This window comes from Elgaria multicarinata, chromosome 3, assembly GCF_023053635.1.
Source record: "Elgaria multicarinata webbii isolate HBS135686 ecotype San Diego chromosome 3, rElgMul1.1.pri, whole genome shotgun sequence".
Classification (NCBI taxonomy): Eukaryota; Metazoa; Chordata; class Lepidosauria; order Squamata; family Anguidae; genus Elgaria; species Elgaria multicarinata.
In genome coordinates this window covers 140,448,684-140,468,157 of record NC_086173.1, presented here as the reverse complement: position 1 = coordinate 140,468,157, position 19,474 = coordinate 140,448,684, and the positions used below count along the sequence as shown (strand labels likewise).

The window sequence follows — 19,474 nt, the reverse complement described above, 5'->3', positions numbered from 1 at the left end:
TGAGGATTCATACTAGGAAAGAGTCATGAGAAACAATATTAGGAGCCACTTGGACCCTGAGTTATTCTTACAGCTGGGACTCACAAGCATGAGGATGTTTTCTAGCTAATTCTGACTCTTTTGGTGCTTCATTGTAGCTACAGAACACTAAAAGAATAGGCTTCAAAATACCCACTTTGGGTGCCATTTTGTTTTCATTTTTATAACTGAGGGGCAGCAGGAGGTGCATGCAGCCCATAATCCACATGTTATCAACCACTGATCTAGGGGGCAGAGAGCTGCTCTTAAGCCACTTATCTGATCAACATCATTTTGAAACCTTAATAGTGAATTCCTTAAAAAGGAAAGCCAACCTTGTTCTGAGCACCTTTGGAAATAACCAACGCCAGAAGCTTTTCGGAGTGGCCAACACACACATTTGGTTTGGCCTTGAGTTGAGAAGATCTCACTGCATCTTCAGTAGCCAAGACAGTCAGAAAAATGCTACTCCAGATGCACTTGAAAATACACAGGAAGCTGCCTTGTCCCAGATTACTCATCCATCTAGCCCAGCATTGCCTACTTTAACTGGCCAAGGCTTTCCAGGGCCTTAGACAGAGGTTTTCCCCATTCTACTTGAAACTTTTAAATGGAGGGATCAGAGATCAAACCTGAGGCCTTCTGCATGGAAAACATGGAATTTACCAAGACATTACGATCTATCCCCCACTTGTGTCTTTCCTCACATGAGAAAATAATTCCGTCTCAAAGCTCGTTCTGCCTCAAGTCGGTTTCAGATCGTGAGCTTTGTTTTGTTTTCGCACAAAAATCCATGCATATTTCCCGCATATTTTTCCAAATGTACACATCAATTGTGTGCATCTTTGAAATGTACATATTCTTCTCCCATTGCTTAAAGTGTAAAAGTGAGCATTTTTCAAGTGGACACATGCTGTCAAATGCATATTTGGGGGGCGGGCACAAATGACATTAGAAGCTTGGAAAAGTATGGAGCTCAACTGTACATTGTGTCTGAGTTCATGTTCGATCCAGAAAGTGCAAACTAGGTAAATCCTGATCCAAAACAAACTGAAACGTATTTCTCACACATCCCTAAGGTAGCACAGCTGGATTTTTTCCCTTACAAATAAAGACATCCAGAGAGGTCTAAGCAGATTATTTACCTCATTGGGCACCAGAGAGAAGCCAGAAGCTCTTGCTTTGACACTAGTGTACTGACATTTTGACACTTTAAGAGGCTTGCTACATTTTAATTCCCATGCCACACCTTGAAAAGGGCCTGTAATACATTTGCTTAGACCTAAATGCTTGCAACAGGATTAGTAAAAAATATAATGCACAACAGAGCCAATAAAATGACAGTTAAAATTGGTGGTGGTGGGGGGGGTATCTTTGAAAGAATTTCAGATGCTTTAAAAAAAGAAGGTAGGAAGGAAGGAAGGAACGCCGCCTGTTTATTTATACATCTTCTTTGGTGAAAAGGTCAGTAGAAAATTCACCTCTAAGGTCACTGTTGCTAAGCAACCGCTTCCAGAAGTTCTGCAACACTGATCAAGCATATTATGTTCCACTGACTGGGTTCAGAATAAATATGAGTAACATCTTACCTGTTCTTCCGTGCAATGAGAGAAGATGCTTCTACTCCTATGGAGACAGCCAAAGATCCAAAACCGTCTGCTACACATGGCATTTTCTAACCAAGAAAAAAGGATACGTCCCGGGACCACCGGCTTCCTGTTCACCAGTGCAAAAGATAGCTCGGTCTTCAGAAACACAACTGAGGGCTTGATGAGGTGCTGCCCAAAACGGAGCGCCATGTTAAACCTTTGATTGCACTGGACCTGTTGAGAACAATCAATACCATCAGAACAGGTACTGCACTTACTTTTCATAGACAATGGCAGCAGGATCATTAACACCATCGCAGAGAATAGAACATGCAGAGTTATCTTTGGTCACCGCAACTCAATATACATTTTTTTACTTCTCCCCATTGATTACTAAAAGAAAAATCTAGACTTTGGGGGCAAGTCAAAATTAACTTACTAACCTTTTCATCAACGTACCACCCACTTTAGCTGGAAATTTTAAAATTTACTAAAGCAACTTTCCTGGGACCTCCCAAGTGTACCAGACTACAGTTCCAATCACCCCCAAACAGCATAGCCAATGTCCATGATGGCTGGTGCTGATGGAAATTGTAGTCCAACACATCCGGATGACATCAGATTAGGGAAGGCTGTACTAGAGGACGGCTAAGTAGCCTTTTTATGTTTGTAGACTTTTGGGTAGAAACCTTGATCAACTCAGGTTTTCTTTGCAAAAGTAGGACTTTTCTAATCCCCATGGGGGACTGGTCCTGGGAATTCTGTACAGAAGGGACAGATGCCCGAGAAAAACTCAATGGCATCCAAATTTGTTAAGGGACAGGTGAACTCCCCTGCATACCACCCACTGGATTCCTGCTGCTTGCTCAACCCTGGTGAGTGCGTGGATCAGGCTACCATGGTCCAAAGGCATCTGGATAGAGCTTACAGCTTCCCACTATTCCATGAGCCGCCATTTTGTGCAAACTCGGGGGTAAGCTTTTTACGGAAATCACCATTTTGTGCAAAATGGCAGCTATGAATAGAGCCATTTGTACATAATTACAGGTATAAATGATCTCATTTGTTCAATCCCCAAACTGTATTCCTCCGACATCCCTACTTCGGAGCTCAAGATTTTGACCATCTGGCTTGTGGTTTGTAATAAGCACTTTAACTGCTCTTTGGAACACTGATTATGAGCAAACAACCTTTAGTAGAAAGTAAAATAGGATAACCAATCAATCATTAAAACATCCTAGTAGCCACCAGTGAGGAAACTGCAGCTATGACATTAAAGTAACGCAGACATACAGTTCATCAGCATTGGTATTTATTGCAAAACACAGAGGAAAGGGAGCTGGATCTAAAAATGCCTTCCTTGCTTTGTGAATGTCATATGAGGCCTTGGCAAGCTCCAAGGCAGGTCAAAGCTGGGGTCCAGCTCCTGATCAAGCGGAGGCATAAGGCATGGTCAAAGACAGGCTGAGTTCTGGAGCAGACAGATAAGGATCAAAAGGGCTGGACTCAGAGGATGTAGATAAAGATGAGCTAGAGATCCAGTCTTAGATCAAGCAAGTGAGGCATGGTACAAGAATCTAGGGGTGGATGGACGGACCACCCCCCATGGAGCATGCTGGACCCTGTCACCCTGTGAGCAGTGTGGAACAAGCTGCTGTGTGGACCACAGGGTGCTCAGCAGTGCATGCAGTTGCCTGCTCCCACAGTGAGCCAGCATTTTCCGCTAAAATGGCTGCTTGTTCTTTTACAGAACCAACCCGTTTGTGCAAATGGCATTTGATGAACTCTTGCCATGCATGTATTTCTTACAGAAAATGGCACTTTGCAAGAAAGCGGGTGCCCACATGCCTTGCCCAGCTCAGCACACACCGAACCTTACATGGCTGTTGTATCAGACCTAACTTCTTCTTTTGGGAGCGGGTGTTGTTAAAAAAAACCAAAAACACCTTTAGCTGCTGCTCAGGTACAGTACGGAATAAAAGAAGGCCAAAGGATCTGGATGTTTAGAAATGCATGCATAGAAAGATTTCGTGTTTAGAAATGCATGCATAGAAAGAGCTCCAATGAAAGTGGGCCAAGTTACTTGTGATGGGAAAACCACATCTATTTTATTCTTGTGTTTGCTCCATTCTTGCTGGACCCCAATCCCGAGCAGGACTCTGGCACAAAGGAGGACGAGCCAGACGCATCAGGAAGACAAGACCCAGCCCCCAACAGGAGCCCTTTGAACCTGATACCCCACAAATTGGGACTTCCAGAAACAGCATAACATGAACCAGATAATCCTTAGAGACTGCCCCCCTCTATTTATTATTTATTGCAGTTTTATACCACCCTATAGCCGAAGCTCTCTGGGCGGTTTACACTAGCCTCTACACTAACTTCTCCCAAGGGCTGGTCCTCTCTACAGGGGCCTCACACACCCAAGGTACCTGCTTGTTAAGCAGGCAATGTAGAAGTAAACTGAGAAACAATGGAGAACTAGGCTCCAGGACAGTGGACTACCACTTTAAGTTTCTCCACTGTTCAGGAAGAGGGTAAAGCATGGGAGGAGGACTCTGGCTAAAGAGGAATACAAGGCCTTGGCTGAATCCTAGACCTTGACAGAGCAACATGTTTGCCTGGGCCTGTCCAAGATCCTGCAACTCCTGACTGATGAAGGAAACTAGCTAGATGTTAGGTAGCTACCCACCTACTCATGTGTTTTGCCTTGTGAATTCTCTCATGGTTAGGTCAAGAAATGTATAGTTATATATGGAGTTGGGGTCTCTTTTTTTTCCACCAAGGCGCACATACACAAGAGTAGTTAAACCTTTGCCCTACCTTATCTCACCGCTCTCTAGTTTTCTCACCAGCCCAATTCCAATCCTGAAAATGAGCCCAGCTGAGGAGAAAATTGCTCAAAGCAACACAGCAAGGCAAGGCGGGAAGAGCAACACACTCCTCTTCCTAGGGTGACCATATGAAAAGGAGGACAGGGCTCCTGTATGTTTAAGAGTTGCATTGCAAAGGGAATTTCAGCAGGTGCCATTTGTATGCATGCTGCACCTGGTGAAATTCCCTCTTCATCACAGCAGTTAAAGCTGCAGGAGCCCTGCCCTCTTTCGTATCTGCAGGGCTTCTGCAGCTTTAACTTTTGTGATGAAGAGGGCATGTCACCAGGTGCTACATGCATAACAATGACACCTACAGAAATGCCCTTTTCTATACAACTGTTAAAGATACAGGAGCCTTGTCCTCTTTTCCATAGGGTCACCCTACACTTTACACCTTGTTTTATACCGGAATATGTGAATCACATGAGTAAAATACTCCTGGCTGCCCCATCGGCCTAATCTACACCAAACAGGATATTGCAATATGAAAGTGGTATGAAAGCATTATATAAAAGGCAGGAGCAACACTACTGCTTTATAGTGGTATTGAAGTGCACTGACAACTGTTGGGGCCCATTGACACATACCATATACCACTTTCATACTGCTATATCCCTCTTGGTGCGGCTCCTGCCTTTTATATACTGCTTTCATAGTGCAATATCCTGCTTGGTGTAGATTAGGCCATCGTGTCTATTTATGACACTCAGCTGCTGCTCTATGAAGTGTGGAACGCTTAAAAATGTTGGTTTTGTTGTTGTGTTGTACTTAAAAGTGCTGCTCTTTCCAAAGAGCTCTGAAAGAGGGGCAGGTAAGGTTATATAATACAACAAAATCAGAAAGCCACATAGTGCAATAGCAGAGCCAAGCTTGGCTCACCTCCTTTTCGTACCACACAGACTGAATCAGTTTTGTAATCATTCTAAAACAAGAACACCAAAAAGCTTCAAAGGCCAGCAAGAAGAAACCACTTATGGACCTTGAAGCACATTGGAGTTGTGAGGGGTGGGGGAAGAGAGCAGAGTTTCAGAAGGAGAGACAGCGTTGGGCATTGAGAGCACACTGGAAGAGCTAAAGATAATGCTTCCTGCCATACTCAAAAATAATAAACACTTCTAGCTGAAGGTTGATGACCTTGGAAATAAAGGCAAGATCCTATGCTTCAATAACCAATGCTCCAGGGAAACTAAAAAGTGATGACCTGGTGCTTTTTATTCTAACACTCCAGCTGAATTACTAGAAACTGTAGCGCCAGTGGGATTCCGGCCTGTTCAACGGTAGTGTTGAGATTCACTGAGGAAAATAAATAAATACATAAATCCCACTCTGGAATGTAAGATAATAGTATGCTGTGAAATGTTTCAAGAGTTAGAAGGCAACAAAAATTGAGAGGAGCAGGACTAAGATTAACCGAGTGCTTAAGGTTTTCACGATTCATACGGTGTACCTCTCTTGCCAATGTGCTGGCCTCTCTGAAGAAAAGGAAGTTTTTGTTCAAACCTGAGACAGGCCTGGGTGAAGAAAGGTTACATGTGGAAAGTGGACCAAAGTTTAACTATGCCTAGTGATTCATGAGGATCTGAATGCATGAATGGCAGTTCAGAGGAGATTCCTACTATATTTAATTAAAATATTTTATAATATAATATAATATAATATAAATCTCCTCTGAATTGCCCCAACTCAAGTCTACAAACCTTTACAGATGCAAGTCATGGCCCCATGCTTAGGAAACACCCTCCCTAGGTATGAGATATAGCGACTATGTTTACACCTTCACGTCTTTCTTTTTTCTTTTTGGTTGTTATTTCAAGCTGCTTTTAATGGGCATTTAATGTTCTGTATTTAACTGCTGCTGTTTTCAATTTTGTATACTTTGCAGCTTGTTTTTTTTTCTTTAAATATTTATACTACCTGATTCTGCTGATATTATTTAACTGCTGCTATCATAATGGGCTGCAATACGTTAGACTGAATTTTTATCTTTTAATATATAATGAGCCACTTTGGGAGCATTAACCACAAAGTTGTCAACATCCACGATGTTTAATGTAATACGAACACACACACACACACAGATAGATTCCCCCCACTGTTTGTAGATATGGGGGCTTGTAGATTGAATTGTGTTTCAGATTTCACCTTTGAGTCTTTACTTTGCAAATTGCCAAGTACATTGAGGCCTATGAAAACCAAAGCATTTTGCAGGATGGGATCCAACGGAAATTGAGAAGAGCGCTGAGGAATATGGAGGGATGAGAATGGACCTGCCATGATTCCCACCCTGAGAAGCAAAACCAGATGGGTCAGAAAGACTGTGGAGCAGTGAATCCAAACACAGGCCCAAACACTAAGCTGGAGCCAGAAGCCCCTTGAGCCAGAGGGACCCCCCCCCCACACACACACACACTAAACTGGGACACACACCCTGACCAGAAATGACCAAGGGGCAATGGAATGCTAGGCTCCAGGCCAAAGGCTTACCTCTTTAAAATACACCTCCTCAGGAAGGCTAGAGCCTACAAGTGTAGTCTGCCCCAAGAGGGATCATAGAATAGTAGAGTTGGAAGGGGCCTACAAGGCCATCGAGTCCAACTCCCTGCTCAATGCAGGAATCCACCCTAAAGCATCCCTGACAAATGGTTGTCCAGCTGCCTCTTGAATGCCTCTAATGTGGGAGAGCCCATGAACTCCCTAGGTAACTGGTTCCATTGTCGAACTTCTCTAACAATCAGGAAGTTTTTCCAGATGGAATCTGGCTTCCTGTAACTTGGGCCCATTATTCCATTTTCTGCACTCTGGGGTGATTGAGAGGAGATCCTCGCCCTCCTCTGTGTAAAAACCTTTCAAGTATTTGAAGAGTGCTATCATGTCTCCCCTCAATCTTCTTTTCTCAAGACTAAACATGCCCAGTTACTTAGGTCTCCTCATAGGGCTTTGTTTCCAAACCCCTGATCATCCTTGTTGCCCTCCTCTGAACCCCCTATAGCTTGTCTGCATCCTTCTTGAAGTGTGGTGCCCAGAACTGCACACAATACTCAAGATGAGGTCCCCACCCCCACCCCCTCTCCCCCAACCACTTGATCATTTGGTGGTTTCCCAGGTTTGTGCAGTTTTAACTTCATTTTAAAAGGTTGAACTTCCTCTCCCTAAGGCTTAGTTACCGGCAGTAAGAGCTTTAAACCCAACTATACTGGTGTTTTAGCCCCCACTTCCTTTTACCTTCAGTACCACCCACCAATGGAATTTGGCTCCCAAGTGCTTCTCTGAAATTCACCCCTGGAATGTGGTTTGCTAGAGCAGCTCTGAATTAAGCTTTTGGGCTGAAAGAGGTTTAACACCCCTGCCCTAGAACTTGTAGGACCAAGTTGTCTGCTTGGAGCTATTGAAGGTTCTGGAACTCTAACTTCACCCTACCTCAGGGATGGGCAACTTGTGTCCCTCCAAACATTCAGGCCTACAACTCCCATCATTCTTCACCACTAGGGAGTTGTACGTTAAAATACCTGGAGGGCCACAAGTTACCCATCTCTGCTCTACCTGCTTGACTAAATCACCTCAAGAATCTGTCAAACATCATGGGCTCCCATTCAGGGTCAGGGCAGAATATTCAGATGATTTCTGGCTCAAGACAGCAATATATCAGAATCCTAGTAATTTCCTAGGAAAAACTTATTTCAATCAACTAAACAATCCTATACATAATCAGTGAGCTTTTGCGAGCTTGATCCCCCGAACGGCAATTCGCAGAACCCTGAGCCAGCTTGATTCAGCACATTCTGAGCTGGGCAAGCTCACAGTTTCCTGCTTTTTGTGTGTGCACAAATCCTGATTTGTGCATATATTTACAGCTGGGGACATTTATGGAAACCATGATTTGTGCAGAATTACAACTGTAAATAGAACAATTTGTGCAAAGTTGCAGGAGTAAACAGTCCTTTATGGCATTTTATGCAAATTGTGCTCTCTATGGCCTTGATTTTGCATAAATCCTGATTTCCATAAATACTCCATGAATTTGCACAAATTGCAGTTCATGGACCAAAAAGAAGAAGACACAAGCTCTCGCTGGGCATCTGGCAGCTCGCCCCGCATGCCCACCAGGATCGGGCAACCAGTGGGAGTCCGACGAGCAGAGCAGAAACAGAACTAATAGGAGTCCTACATCAGGAGAGGCAATCAGATGCAATGCAGCAATGATATGGGGCTGGGATGATAGGGGAGGTTCTCTTTTCTACAGCAAGAACCAGATGTGAGGCAACAGGAGACTAGGACCTAAGCCAGATGTGGGTAGATTATTCTGTGTACAGATGCACCTCACTAAAAGAGCCTCTATCAGCTATTTCACTACTGTCTTTGGATCTTTTATATCTGACTATCCTCTTCACTTAACAAAATGCTTTTTCCAGTGCTATCTTATCCTCCTTGACAAGAAACACTAATTAATCATTATGCACCATTTAAATTATCTTTTTTTCCCTAACCTTGTAAGAAAAGGTCATGTTTTCAGAATGTTTGTGCCATCCTTCACACGCTCTTTCGACAAAGAAAATGTCTTGTAACGTACTACTCAGCTAATTTATTTATGTTCAGTAAATGTGTCATGGAAAGATTTTTTTTTTCTCTCTCTCTCCCAGAAACAGTTGGACTTTCAGGAAGCACTGCATCAAGGCCAGAGCAACTTGTACAGCACCATGTTCACTGATGGTGCTATATAAAATTAATGATAATAATAATAATATCCATAACTAAAATCCGTCAGCAGAGACACAGGCACAGTTGTTGCTTGGACTGTACTACTTCAGAATGCATGTGTGGGATCATAATGCTCCCCCATATAAAGCACTCACTGTGCTTACAAATCTATGTATTTATTACGTTTTTTTTATCCAGTAGTTCCTCCAAGGCACTCAGAGTGACATACATGGTCCCCTCAAGACAACTCTGAGTGATAGGTTAGACTGAAAGATAGTGATCAGCCTGTGAACTTGACTAGCATGTCTATGAGAAGGACTAGTATAAAAATATTGGCTGGCACCTCTATATCAGAATTATGAGGGGGGACTTTTGGCAGGACTCATGTACTAGTAGATTGTAAGCCTTTGTGGCAGGGTCTTGCGATTTACTGTTTTACTCTGTACAGCACCATGTACATTGATGGTGCCATATAAATAAATAATAATAATAATAATGAAAGAGAACATATCTCTAGTTTCAACTGGCAGTTGCACACAGAGATCTTCGAATATGGTCAAGGATCTAGTTGCCTTGTGCTTATATAATAGCATTTTGTATCCAGTTCATTTGTAAGCCTTGTACAAAATCATCTAGCTTAGTTTCACTTAAGGGGTTGCCCTTTTAAATATTTGTTTCTGTATTATTTGGTACATTTACATCCCACCTTTCCTCAAGGAGCTCAAGGCAGTGTACTTGATCCTTCTCTTCTCCATTTTATCCTCAAAGCAACAGCCCTTTGCGGTAGGTTAGGCTGAGAGGCAGTGACTGACTCAAACTCACTCAGTGAGCTTCATGGCCAAGTGGGGCCTGGAGCCCAGATCTTCCAAGTCCCAATCCAACACTCTAACCACTATACCACGCTGGCTTTCCTAGAAATCCCACGAGTAAAAAATGCACCATGAGTCCCAATCTTTGTACAGCTAGCATTTGTCCAAGTCTGAGAACTATCGGTGGTATTGTATGGAATATAAAGGGGGTGTAGCTGGTGCCAAACTTTAACTCATTAATTACGTTTATATCCCACCTTTTCACTAAAAACATTGCTCAAGGTGACGAATAATAAAATAGATAAAATGTTACATAATTAAAATGCATCAGTTCAAACACTCATTAAAAACAAAACAGTTAAAATGAATAATAAAAAATGAACAGCACCACCAGTTAAAACCCTAGTTCGGCAAACAAGATAGCTTAATGACCAAAATCCTGCCTGAATAGAAATCTCTTTGCCTCCTGGAAGAAGGATAATAAAGATGGAGCTAATTTTGTTTCCTTCAGCAGGGAGTTCAAGAGCCCAGAATACAATGCCCATCATCCACAGTCACCATGGCCTTGATTTTTTTTCCTCCTAAAAGATTCAAGTAAGCTTTGCTGATTTTTTGAGACTGTTGGCAGAGTTTAAATTAGGGCTGTGCGCCGCTCAGATTCAGATTCGGAGCGGAGCCACCCGATCTGCCTCCGCCAAAGGCAGATCCGAACCAGGTCGGGAGAGCTGCGGATCAAGGCGAAGTGGTTCGCCTCTATCGAGAGCTCCAAACCCAGGTAAGTGGGGGGGGAGGGGGCTTACCTGGCTCTGCCACCCCTGCCACAGTCTGTGCGGCAACGGAGCTGGTAAGGGGGCACAGGGGAGAGGGGCTTAATTGGCCCCCATTTTGTTCCCCTTTCCCCACTTACCTGCCTCCGCCGCCTGCCGCAGAGGCAAGTAAGTAAGGAAGGGGAGCAAAATCTCAATCCACCCCTCCGGATCTTGCTCTGCGGAACAGAGCGGGGGAGGTTCGGATCGACCCAAAGCGTTTCGGGCCCGATCTGAAAGTTCCGGATCGGGCCACTAAGCAGTTCAGGGGGTCCATGCACAGTTTAAATCAACAGTGTTTGAAAGTTAGAACTTAGGTAAAACTATCATGCTTATGGCTGCCGTTTTGTCTAGCTGTGAGAGTTTGGACTGTTTGCATAAATATAGCTCTCTTTTTATCTGTTTCAATAAAGTACCTAGATTTCTCTTCCTTAGTTCCCTTAAGTGCTTTGTTACTAGCATTCCCAAACATTTAAATCTAGCTATAAAGGGAATTGTGACATATCCTAGATGGTTCTGAATTCCAGAACGGCATCCCTTTGGGTTTTATAAAAATAGTAAAACATCATATGCATGGACATTGATTGAATGACTCCCAACATGAGCCAGGTGCTCCTGTAGGGCCTCTAGTTTAGACCAGAATTTGTTAAAAAAAAAAAAAAAAAAAGTGGGCCAGAATAGCTTAGCTCAGCCTGGTTTCTTCTTTGACGACAGGCTGAGGGAAGGGTACTGGTTTGGGCCTGCTCAGGATGAGGAATATCAGAATGACAAGAGCCTAATTATCCTGACCCTGAACAGCTGCAAGTTTGAACCTTGAATGGCATGTATACAGCTAAGAAAACTGATAGCCTCTCTATGAGAATCAAGCAGGCAGAGGGAGATTGGGCTAAGGAAGGAGGAGATTTTCAAACCTGGTTTTTTTTGGGGGGGGGGGCGAATGGAAGCAAATATGGGAAGCAGAATGCAAACACCTTCTTTACTATTCTGCTGATATATAGCCTAGAATCCCTGTCAGTTTAATTATTGGAAAGAGAGCTCAAACAGCCCCTTCTTTGCCTGAAACCCTATCTGCCTGGACTTTCCATCATTTGAGTTGCCCAACATAGTTCTCATCTGGATTGTCCATCAAATCTCGACCCTTGTCTGTTTGAATCGTGTACTATTGAGAACTTGCCTGGAACTATCTTGAATCATGGACTTAGTCTGCCCAGGAGCATGGAACATACATGGGAACATCTCTAGTGTCCAGTGCTCCCTCTCTTGCTTGGAGTTATCACTGTTTCCATTGTCCTCGATACTGACATGGACTTATCATAAATTATGAACTTGTGACTCTTGCCTGCCCTAGAATTATTACCAAGAACTAGGAACAAGGGTTAACAAGCTTCTGTTGGGAAAGTCGGCTTAACATAATACTTCTTTGGCTGGACGCATTGTGACCTTTAACCTTAATATGCTTTGACACATGTACCGTGGAGATTTCCATGTAGAATCTATTGTTGGACTGATCCCTCCCTGTGTGTGTAAATTCTAGTTTTGTAACTTGTTCTTGGTTTGTCCATGCATTGAATTGCCTGGAATATTTTCTTGTCTGGATTTATCGTGACCCTTGACCTTGCCATGTGTTCTAAATGGTAGAGATCCTGACTTGGGAAACTATCATTGGACTGATCTCTGACACTGTTGTATATTGGCCTTGAACTATTGCTTGAACTAAGCAATGTGCCTATAGCTTCTTCTATTGTTATGTAGTTTATAAGAAGTGTTAAGCCTTCACCATGAGATTTGCTATAATAAACGGTTTCATTGTTTTTGGTGTTTTGTGGAATACAAGAGGACCTTCTTGGTAATTGCCCCCAGGTTGTGAAACTCCTTTTCCCCTATGAATCCCATTTGTCTCTCATCTGCTGGTATGCCAAAGAGGAGGAAAATAGCTTCATATTCCAGAAAGCAATTTAGCTGCATCTGTTGATTTATCTATTTTGGTTACTGTTATTTATTATATAAAAATTGTCAAATTCATTTGATGATTACTTATCGTTTCAATCCATATTTTTAGTTTGTTAGCTGCCTTGGATCCCATGATTAAATAAATGAATGGTGGTCCATTGTTTTTAATTTTTGCATGAGTGCAAGAGTTTGCAGCACTCTGTTTCCAAATTCTTCTTTACTCATAGACATTATGTGCCATATTATTCTTCCTTTGCAAGGGGACAAGCAAAGTGGGTTGTTTTATGTTAGAGCATAACTGAACAAAACAAGAGCAGATGTTCCACGGTACCTTTGAATACTGTTGTAAGCTTGCTTATACTTAGCTTAAACACTCTCGGAGTGCTACCTCCAGAGAAAACGAAAACATGCTCAAGCTTTACTTCACAGTTCTAAACATTCAAAATCCTCCAAGGAGGCATCATTCTTGCCAACATTTATAGCCAAGATATTGGATGAGACACTGTAAAATAGGCCAGTGACTACCTATGTGCAAAAATATCAAAGGCTGCCTATTATTTCCCTCTGAGTTTAACATGCTTATATATACTGGAGGGGGGGAGCTGTGATTTCACAAGACAATATTTTAGAATGTCTGGGATTTGTCATATCAAACTGGTAAATGTCAGCCTGGTAAATGCTAATTACTGAGTTCAGTAAACTCCTACTGCTTTTTTGGAAGCTAAAGTTTTAATTCAGGAAGGCAAATCAAACACATTATATAAGCACATTCATTTATTTAATTGCCTTTATTATCTTCTCTCTTTTTTAATAACTATCACTGTTAAGGCAAATTGATTTATCAGGATTTATAAATGCAAAATGCAAAAATGTAAATTGTTCAACACAGGCTGTAGGTAAGGAAATAAAATGTGTCTTCTGCAAAATGTTGTTTATTGCTAAATTCATTTTTCCCTTGACATTTTCTAAGATGCACAATTTTGCCCTTTGGTCTAACAAAATTGTTCCTTAAAATGTATTTCTAGCCTTTTTTTTTTTTACCTTTCCTAAAAGGGTCTGATTATGTCAAAAAGTGACATTTCCACTCAGTACCTATGCGCTCACCAGCATTTTGGTGTAATAATGTATAATGAAAGGGAGGCACTCAGAAGCCAGCTCTTATTCTTTCTCTGTGATCTCTCCCCCCTCCCTCTCTCTGCTGCTGCTGCTGAGATATAATAAAGGCCCAAATCTATGCAATTCAACATACAGTTGTTTAACTTCCATCGCAACAAAATGAGTGAGCTGAAACGTCATTGTTGTTGTTGTTATTCCTAATTCTTTGTGTTACCTTAGTTCAGGAAATGGTACAAAGAAACCCAAATTGGCATCTTCCTGGGATTGGCCTATGCAAAAGCGCCCCTGCACAATCAAGAGGTCCTGCCTACTGTAGCCAGCTGAGGCCACCCTCAGAGAGTTGCGAGAACCCAAACCTGTAAGATGGTGAAGTGGTAGGAAGAATGACTTGCGCAGCAATGGAGGCCCCAGAGTAGGGTGGATGGCTGCCAGGCACTCGAAGTTTGCACTTTTACTCTTGCATAAATTGGGCTTTTATGGCTGCCATTTACACAGAGGGGGAATTTATGTAATTTCTGGAGCCCCCATTGTTCCAAACAAAGGAGGCTCCAGATGAAGGCAGATGGCTGCCAGGTCGGCTGTTACTGGACGCTCACGAGCTGCATAAGAAACTCACCTGCGCCATGAGCAGCTGCGGGGCAAACATCTGACGAAATGCACCCAGGTGAGTTCACCCTCCCTAATTCCAACATCTCCCCAATTGGATTCACCATCCTCCATCCTCATGGATGAAGACTACTGAGATCTTTAATCTCTTTCCAAGACCAGTGCTTCTTAAGGAGAACACGCCATTCCGTCCTTCACTTTATTTCTTTTAGTACTATCTCAAATGAAGCAAATGAAAGAATAAAAATATTGTTGCATTATATTGCAGTCAATTGAAGTCTATTTTTATACTGGAATACCCTAGAATTGGCTGCATGCAAGGTAATGTTCCAGAAAATATCATCAAACTGCGAGACGTCCATACACAGGAATGAGTTTTTTAATACTTCATAACTGACTGCGCCTATAATTCCCATTTCATTTCATTTATTACATTTCTCTGCTGCCCAACAGCCAAAGCTTTCTGGGCGGTTTACAAAGATTAAAAAACTTTAAAATGCAATATTATGAAGCATATACAAACATAAACAGACATCACACACACACACACACACACACACACACACACACACACACAACATACCTATGTAATGTAAAACAATCAACAATAAGAAAACCTTGGACCTGATTAAAACCTTATCATATGCTGCCAAATGCCAAAGAGTAGAGGAAAGTCTTAACCAGGCACTAAAAAGATAATAATGTTAGCACCAGGTGGGCCTTGCTAGGGAGTTCATTCCATAATTGGGAGCCACCACCAAGAAGGCCCTCTCCCTTGTTGCCACTATCTGAGGCTTCCTCAGAGGAGAAGCCTGGAGGTGGGCCTTAGATGATGAGAGTAGTAAACAGGTAGGTTCTTGCCAGGAGACCTAATTCTCAGACCTGTTAGATATGCACCTAGAATGAAGGATAAACATTTAATTAACTACTTCCCTATCATGGCCCCACCCATCCTTGAGGACAATGACAGGCTGGTGGAGAGAACAGGCTGACAGCTAATTAAGGAAAGGGCCTTTTCAGTGGTGGTACCCCAAAAATCTTCCCTGGCACTTACATTTTGGTCTTTTCTACACTGGGTGAAGCCCTTTTTCTTCCCCCAAGGTTTTTTAGGCCTTCAGGGTTGTTGCGTTTTTTAAAAAAAATGTGTTAGTCCATCTTTAGATCTTTGCACTGCTGCTGGCTTTTACCCCAGTTCCTACTACTTTCCCCCCTTGAACACCTCCAAAGTAGAATATGATATACTGACAAGACACCTGGCATGTTACTGTTTGCATGGAGAAAATGGAACACACTTGCTTCAAAGCTCTACATCGCTGCCAAGATGGCAGCTATTTCCCATGTAACCAAAAGTGACGGGCCTGATGCATAGAAGAATCAGAGAAGCATTACACTCTGCCTGTGCAAGTCAAATACTGATGAATTAGGCCTTTAGAGTTGTAATAACTGTAGTGACTAATGGAACAACCCAAAGCTGTTATTAAAGAAAGAAGACTGAATAATATATTACCAGTACGGAGTTCAGGGGAAAATAAATTTTTATAAAGGAAAATAAAAGATTAATATCAATCACGCTTTTCAAAAAATAAATAAATGAAAGGCAAAACCTGAAAAATAGCTTCAGTCTGTAGGAGCTGCTTGAAATTAAATGGCAAAAAAACACCCTGTTGTTTTTTTCTGGGATCACAAGCTAGGTCTACCTTACATCCTGAGGGATAAATAAAAATATTGTGGCATTTCTCTGGCATTATAGGGGGCTAAAGGAACATTTTAATTTTGCAAGATGAAGAGTGGAAAGATGAAGGGTCTACAGAAAATAACAGAATATGGGCTGAAATAGTCAAGTTAAAATGTATTTTCTTCCAGGCCACAAAATATAGAATGACCTAACATGATGAAAGAAAAAAATCTTATCTACTCTGCCTTTCAGTGAAAAAGGAACTTTGGAATTAAAAATGGAAAGAGAAGCCGAAGTACTTGTTTACACTATAGCATTGGTCTACAATTCATAAATATTACTCAGAATATTGTTATGTTTGGAAACTTTGTCACATCCCCAACCCCTATTTTTAATGTGTCAGATTCTAATGACAAATCCACCCACCAACACTCATATCTTTATAGCTGGAACTACATTTATTGTCCATGAAGCTGCTGTGTGAGGTCACCTGAGGGTTTGGAGTGAAGTGCCAACAACATGCTGATACCACCCAGTTCTGTTTCTCCTTTTCATCTGATTCAGGTGAGGCAGTGTGAATATGATGATTTGTGTCTGGTTGAGAGCCAACCAACTGAAATACAATCGAGGTAAACTGGCTGGTACTGTTGAAGGTTGGTGCTTCTGCCTGAGGATGTAGTGCTCAGTCTGCTCTGGATGCAGCTGCATGGAACTTAACGTTTAGTGGTGCATCAACATCCAACTTTGGCATTGGAAGCCCAACTGGCCTATGTGGCACTGAGCATCTTCCATCAGCTGAGATAGCCTAGTTGCCATTATTCATAACATAATAACTTTCAGATTAGACTTCATTCACTGTATGTGGGGGCAACTTTGAAGACTAAGCACACACGCAAAAAAAAAAAAAAAACCCATAAAAACAACCTTCAGTTAGTTCGAAGTATAGACTGTAGGCTGCTACCTCAGGGACCAAGCAATGAGAACATGGCTCCCCAATCCTTAAAAAAAACCCTCATTGGTTCCTGGTCCATTTCCAAGCACAATTCAAGGCCCAGTGCTTGCTTTTAAAACTCAACAGGGCTTGGAGCGTCCTCCTCCCTGACCCTACTCCAACAGTCATTCATCATTCTATGACTCAGTCCACACTGGGTTGTTTTGGGGGCCACCCTTATTTTTATTATTTGTTTAATTGTCCCCCATGCTGGTTGGCCTTTTGTTACTGTGATTTTAGAATGTAAGCCATACAGCAGGGTGTTTTGTATTCTGTTTTATTTTGTTCTTTACAGCACCATGAAAATTGATGACGCTATATAAATAAATAATAATAAGGTTTATTTTTCTGAAGATTTGTTTTTGTACTTCTACAAACCCTGGATTTCCCCTGAGCCAGTTAATAGCTCCCTCTTTGTACAGGATTGGTGCCATTTTGACGACATAAGCAACGGCACTCATAGCCTGAACATCAAAGGTAGAAGGAATTATGACATCCAAAGATTGCAGAAAGGAAAGAAATACAGTCATGCACATAGAAAGCAATATCTGTGGGAAACAGGAGATGAAAAGAGATGAGAAGTTTGAAGGTAACGATTTATCATGCCTAATTTCATTCCCAATACAATATATTTAAACTTTCTGACATTAGTGTAGCCCTTGTGTATGGTACAGAGAATTTGTGACATGCTTAGCATTTCCTACAATACCTAACTGTCCTCAAGAGCATTTTTAACTCACTCTATTAATAAAAATGCAAAATGTGAATATTCGGAAAATGCATCAACTACTACTCTCCAAAGGACAATACAGAAGCCTGTACAGATTAAAGAAGTCAGCTACTAACTTCTTTAAAACCGGAAAAAAAATGCACATATAAGTACACATACAGCACATTCAGTTACCAGCACAATTCTATACATGTCTACTCATAAGAAAATCCCATTGAGTTCAATAGGATTTTTGCCAGAAGTTGAGACATGCCTGAAAATTCCTCTTTTCCTTTAACGTAATTTCTCCCTTTTTGAACAAGCTCCATGTTGACATATTGTTTGCCAAATAAGCAACTCTTGATGTTGATGAGATGCCTTACGTATGAATTATATTAAATCTATTTTCCAATTGCTTTACAAACTATCAACATGCATATAAAGAACTAAATTATTTATATAATAATTAAAGCCAGATGTAGTGTGATTTTCATCTGATTTTGCCATATGGGTATATATAAAGAAAGCTTAACTGCTTGGCCTTGCTCAACTTAAGCTGCAAATGGTAATGTGAAAATAACACTACATCCTGTTTTAATGCAACCTAATAATCGTGAGGAAAAAGGAAAGGTGAAAGATGGGTATGTTGTGACAGATGCTGTGGAAATAATCAGAGACAACATCCATACACAACATGAGTCCTCACTGTATTGTAGTCTATATTAATTTACCTCAGAAAACCAGTATTCCCATTCCAGAGACAGTGTTCTAGTGTAAATGTAAGGATGGGGCAACTTGTTGCCCTCCAGATGTTTTGGTTTACAACTCACATCCTTGAGGAATCATTAACCTTGTCAAGTTTGACATCATGTATTGCACAGGTCGAGATTACTAAAAGTAGTTAAAACCTAGGCTTTAGCTAGACCTAAGGTTTATCCTGGGGTCGTCCCTGCCTGCTCTCTGGATATCCTGTGTGTCATTTACATGAACAGGGATGACCCCGGGACGATCCCGGGATAAACCTTAGGTCTAGCTAAGGCCCTAATCTTCTGCTAATGGAACAATATTGAGTCATATCAATATTATTGAGTCATATTCTACTTCTCCCCTCTGCAGCCCCCTAAATTATGCAAATCTGGGTAGGGAGTGCAGGGGGAGGAGAGAAAGGGAAGTTCTGTCGCACAGGTCTGCTCATGCAATGTTGAATGTCACTCAGTAATTGTAGAGGCACTCCTCTGCCTTTGTTTGTTTTCCCAGATGAGGCTTAAAGCCTTTGTAGCTTCAATCCATGGCCGTTGCTAGACGAGGGTTTAGCCAGGGCTGATACCCGGGCTCACCCCTGTGCGTCCAGATGACGCACAGGGGATCCTGGGGTCAGCCCGGGCTAAACCCTCCCTTAGCCCGGGGTTGCGGAAGTTCTAGCCGGTTCCGCAGCTTTTCCCGGCTACGTGGCTCACTTGCGAGTAGCTGGGAGAAGCCGAGTACTGTGCCCATCAGGCTGGGGGGGGAATCGCAGGGGGGAGAGATGGGGGCCAGGAGGGAAGAGCGGACCTGGCGGGAGAGATGGGGGGAAGAACGGAGCCAGGGTGGGGAGACTGCGGCCGGGGGGGATCGGAAATCGCGGCCGGTGGGAG

The 19,474-nt window shown here is 42.2% G+C and overlaps 1 protein-coding gene across 1 annotated transcript in view; it reads right to left on the bottom strand.

Annotated features, from left to right (window-relative positions):
* FHIT (fragile histidine triad diadenosine triphosphatase) overlaps positions 1 to 19,474 on the bottom strand; it is an 866,513-nt gene that overhangs the window by 780,638 nt on the left and 66,401 nt on the right. The window contains exon 2 of the mRNA XM_063123429.1: positions 1,715 to 1,841. Coding sequence (XP_062979499.1) covers positions 1,715 to 1,817 — 103 coding nt within the window. The 5' untranslated portion in view covers positions 1,818 to 1,841. The remainder of the gene's footprint in view (positions 1 to 1,714; positions 1,842 to 19,474) is intronic.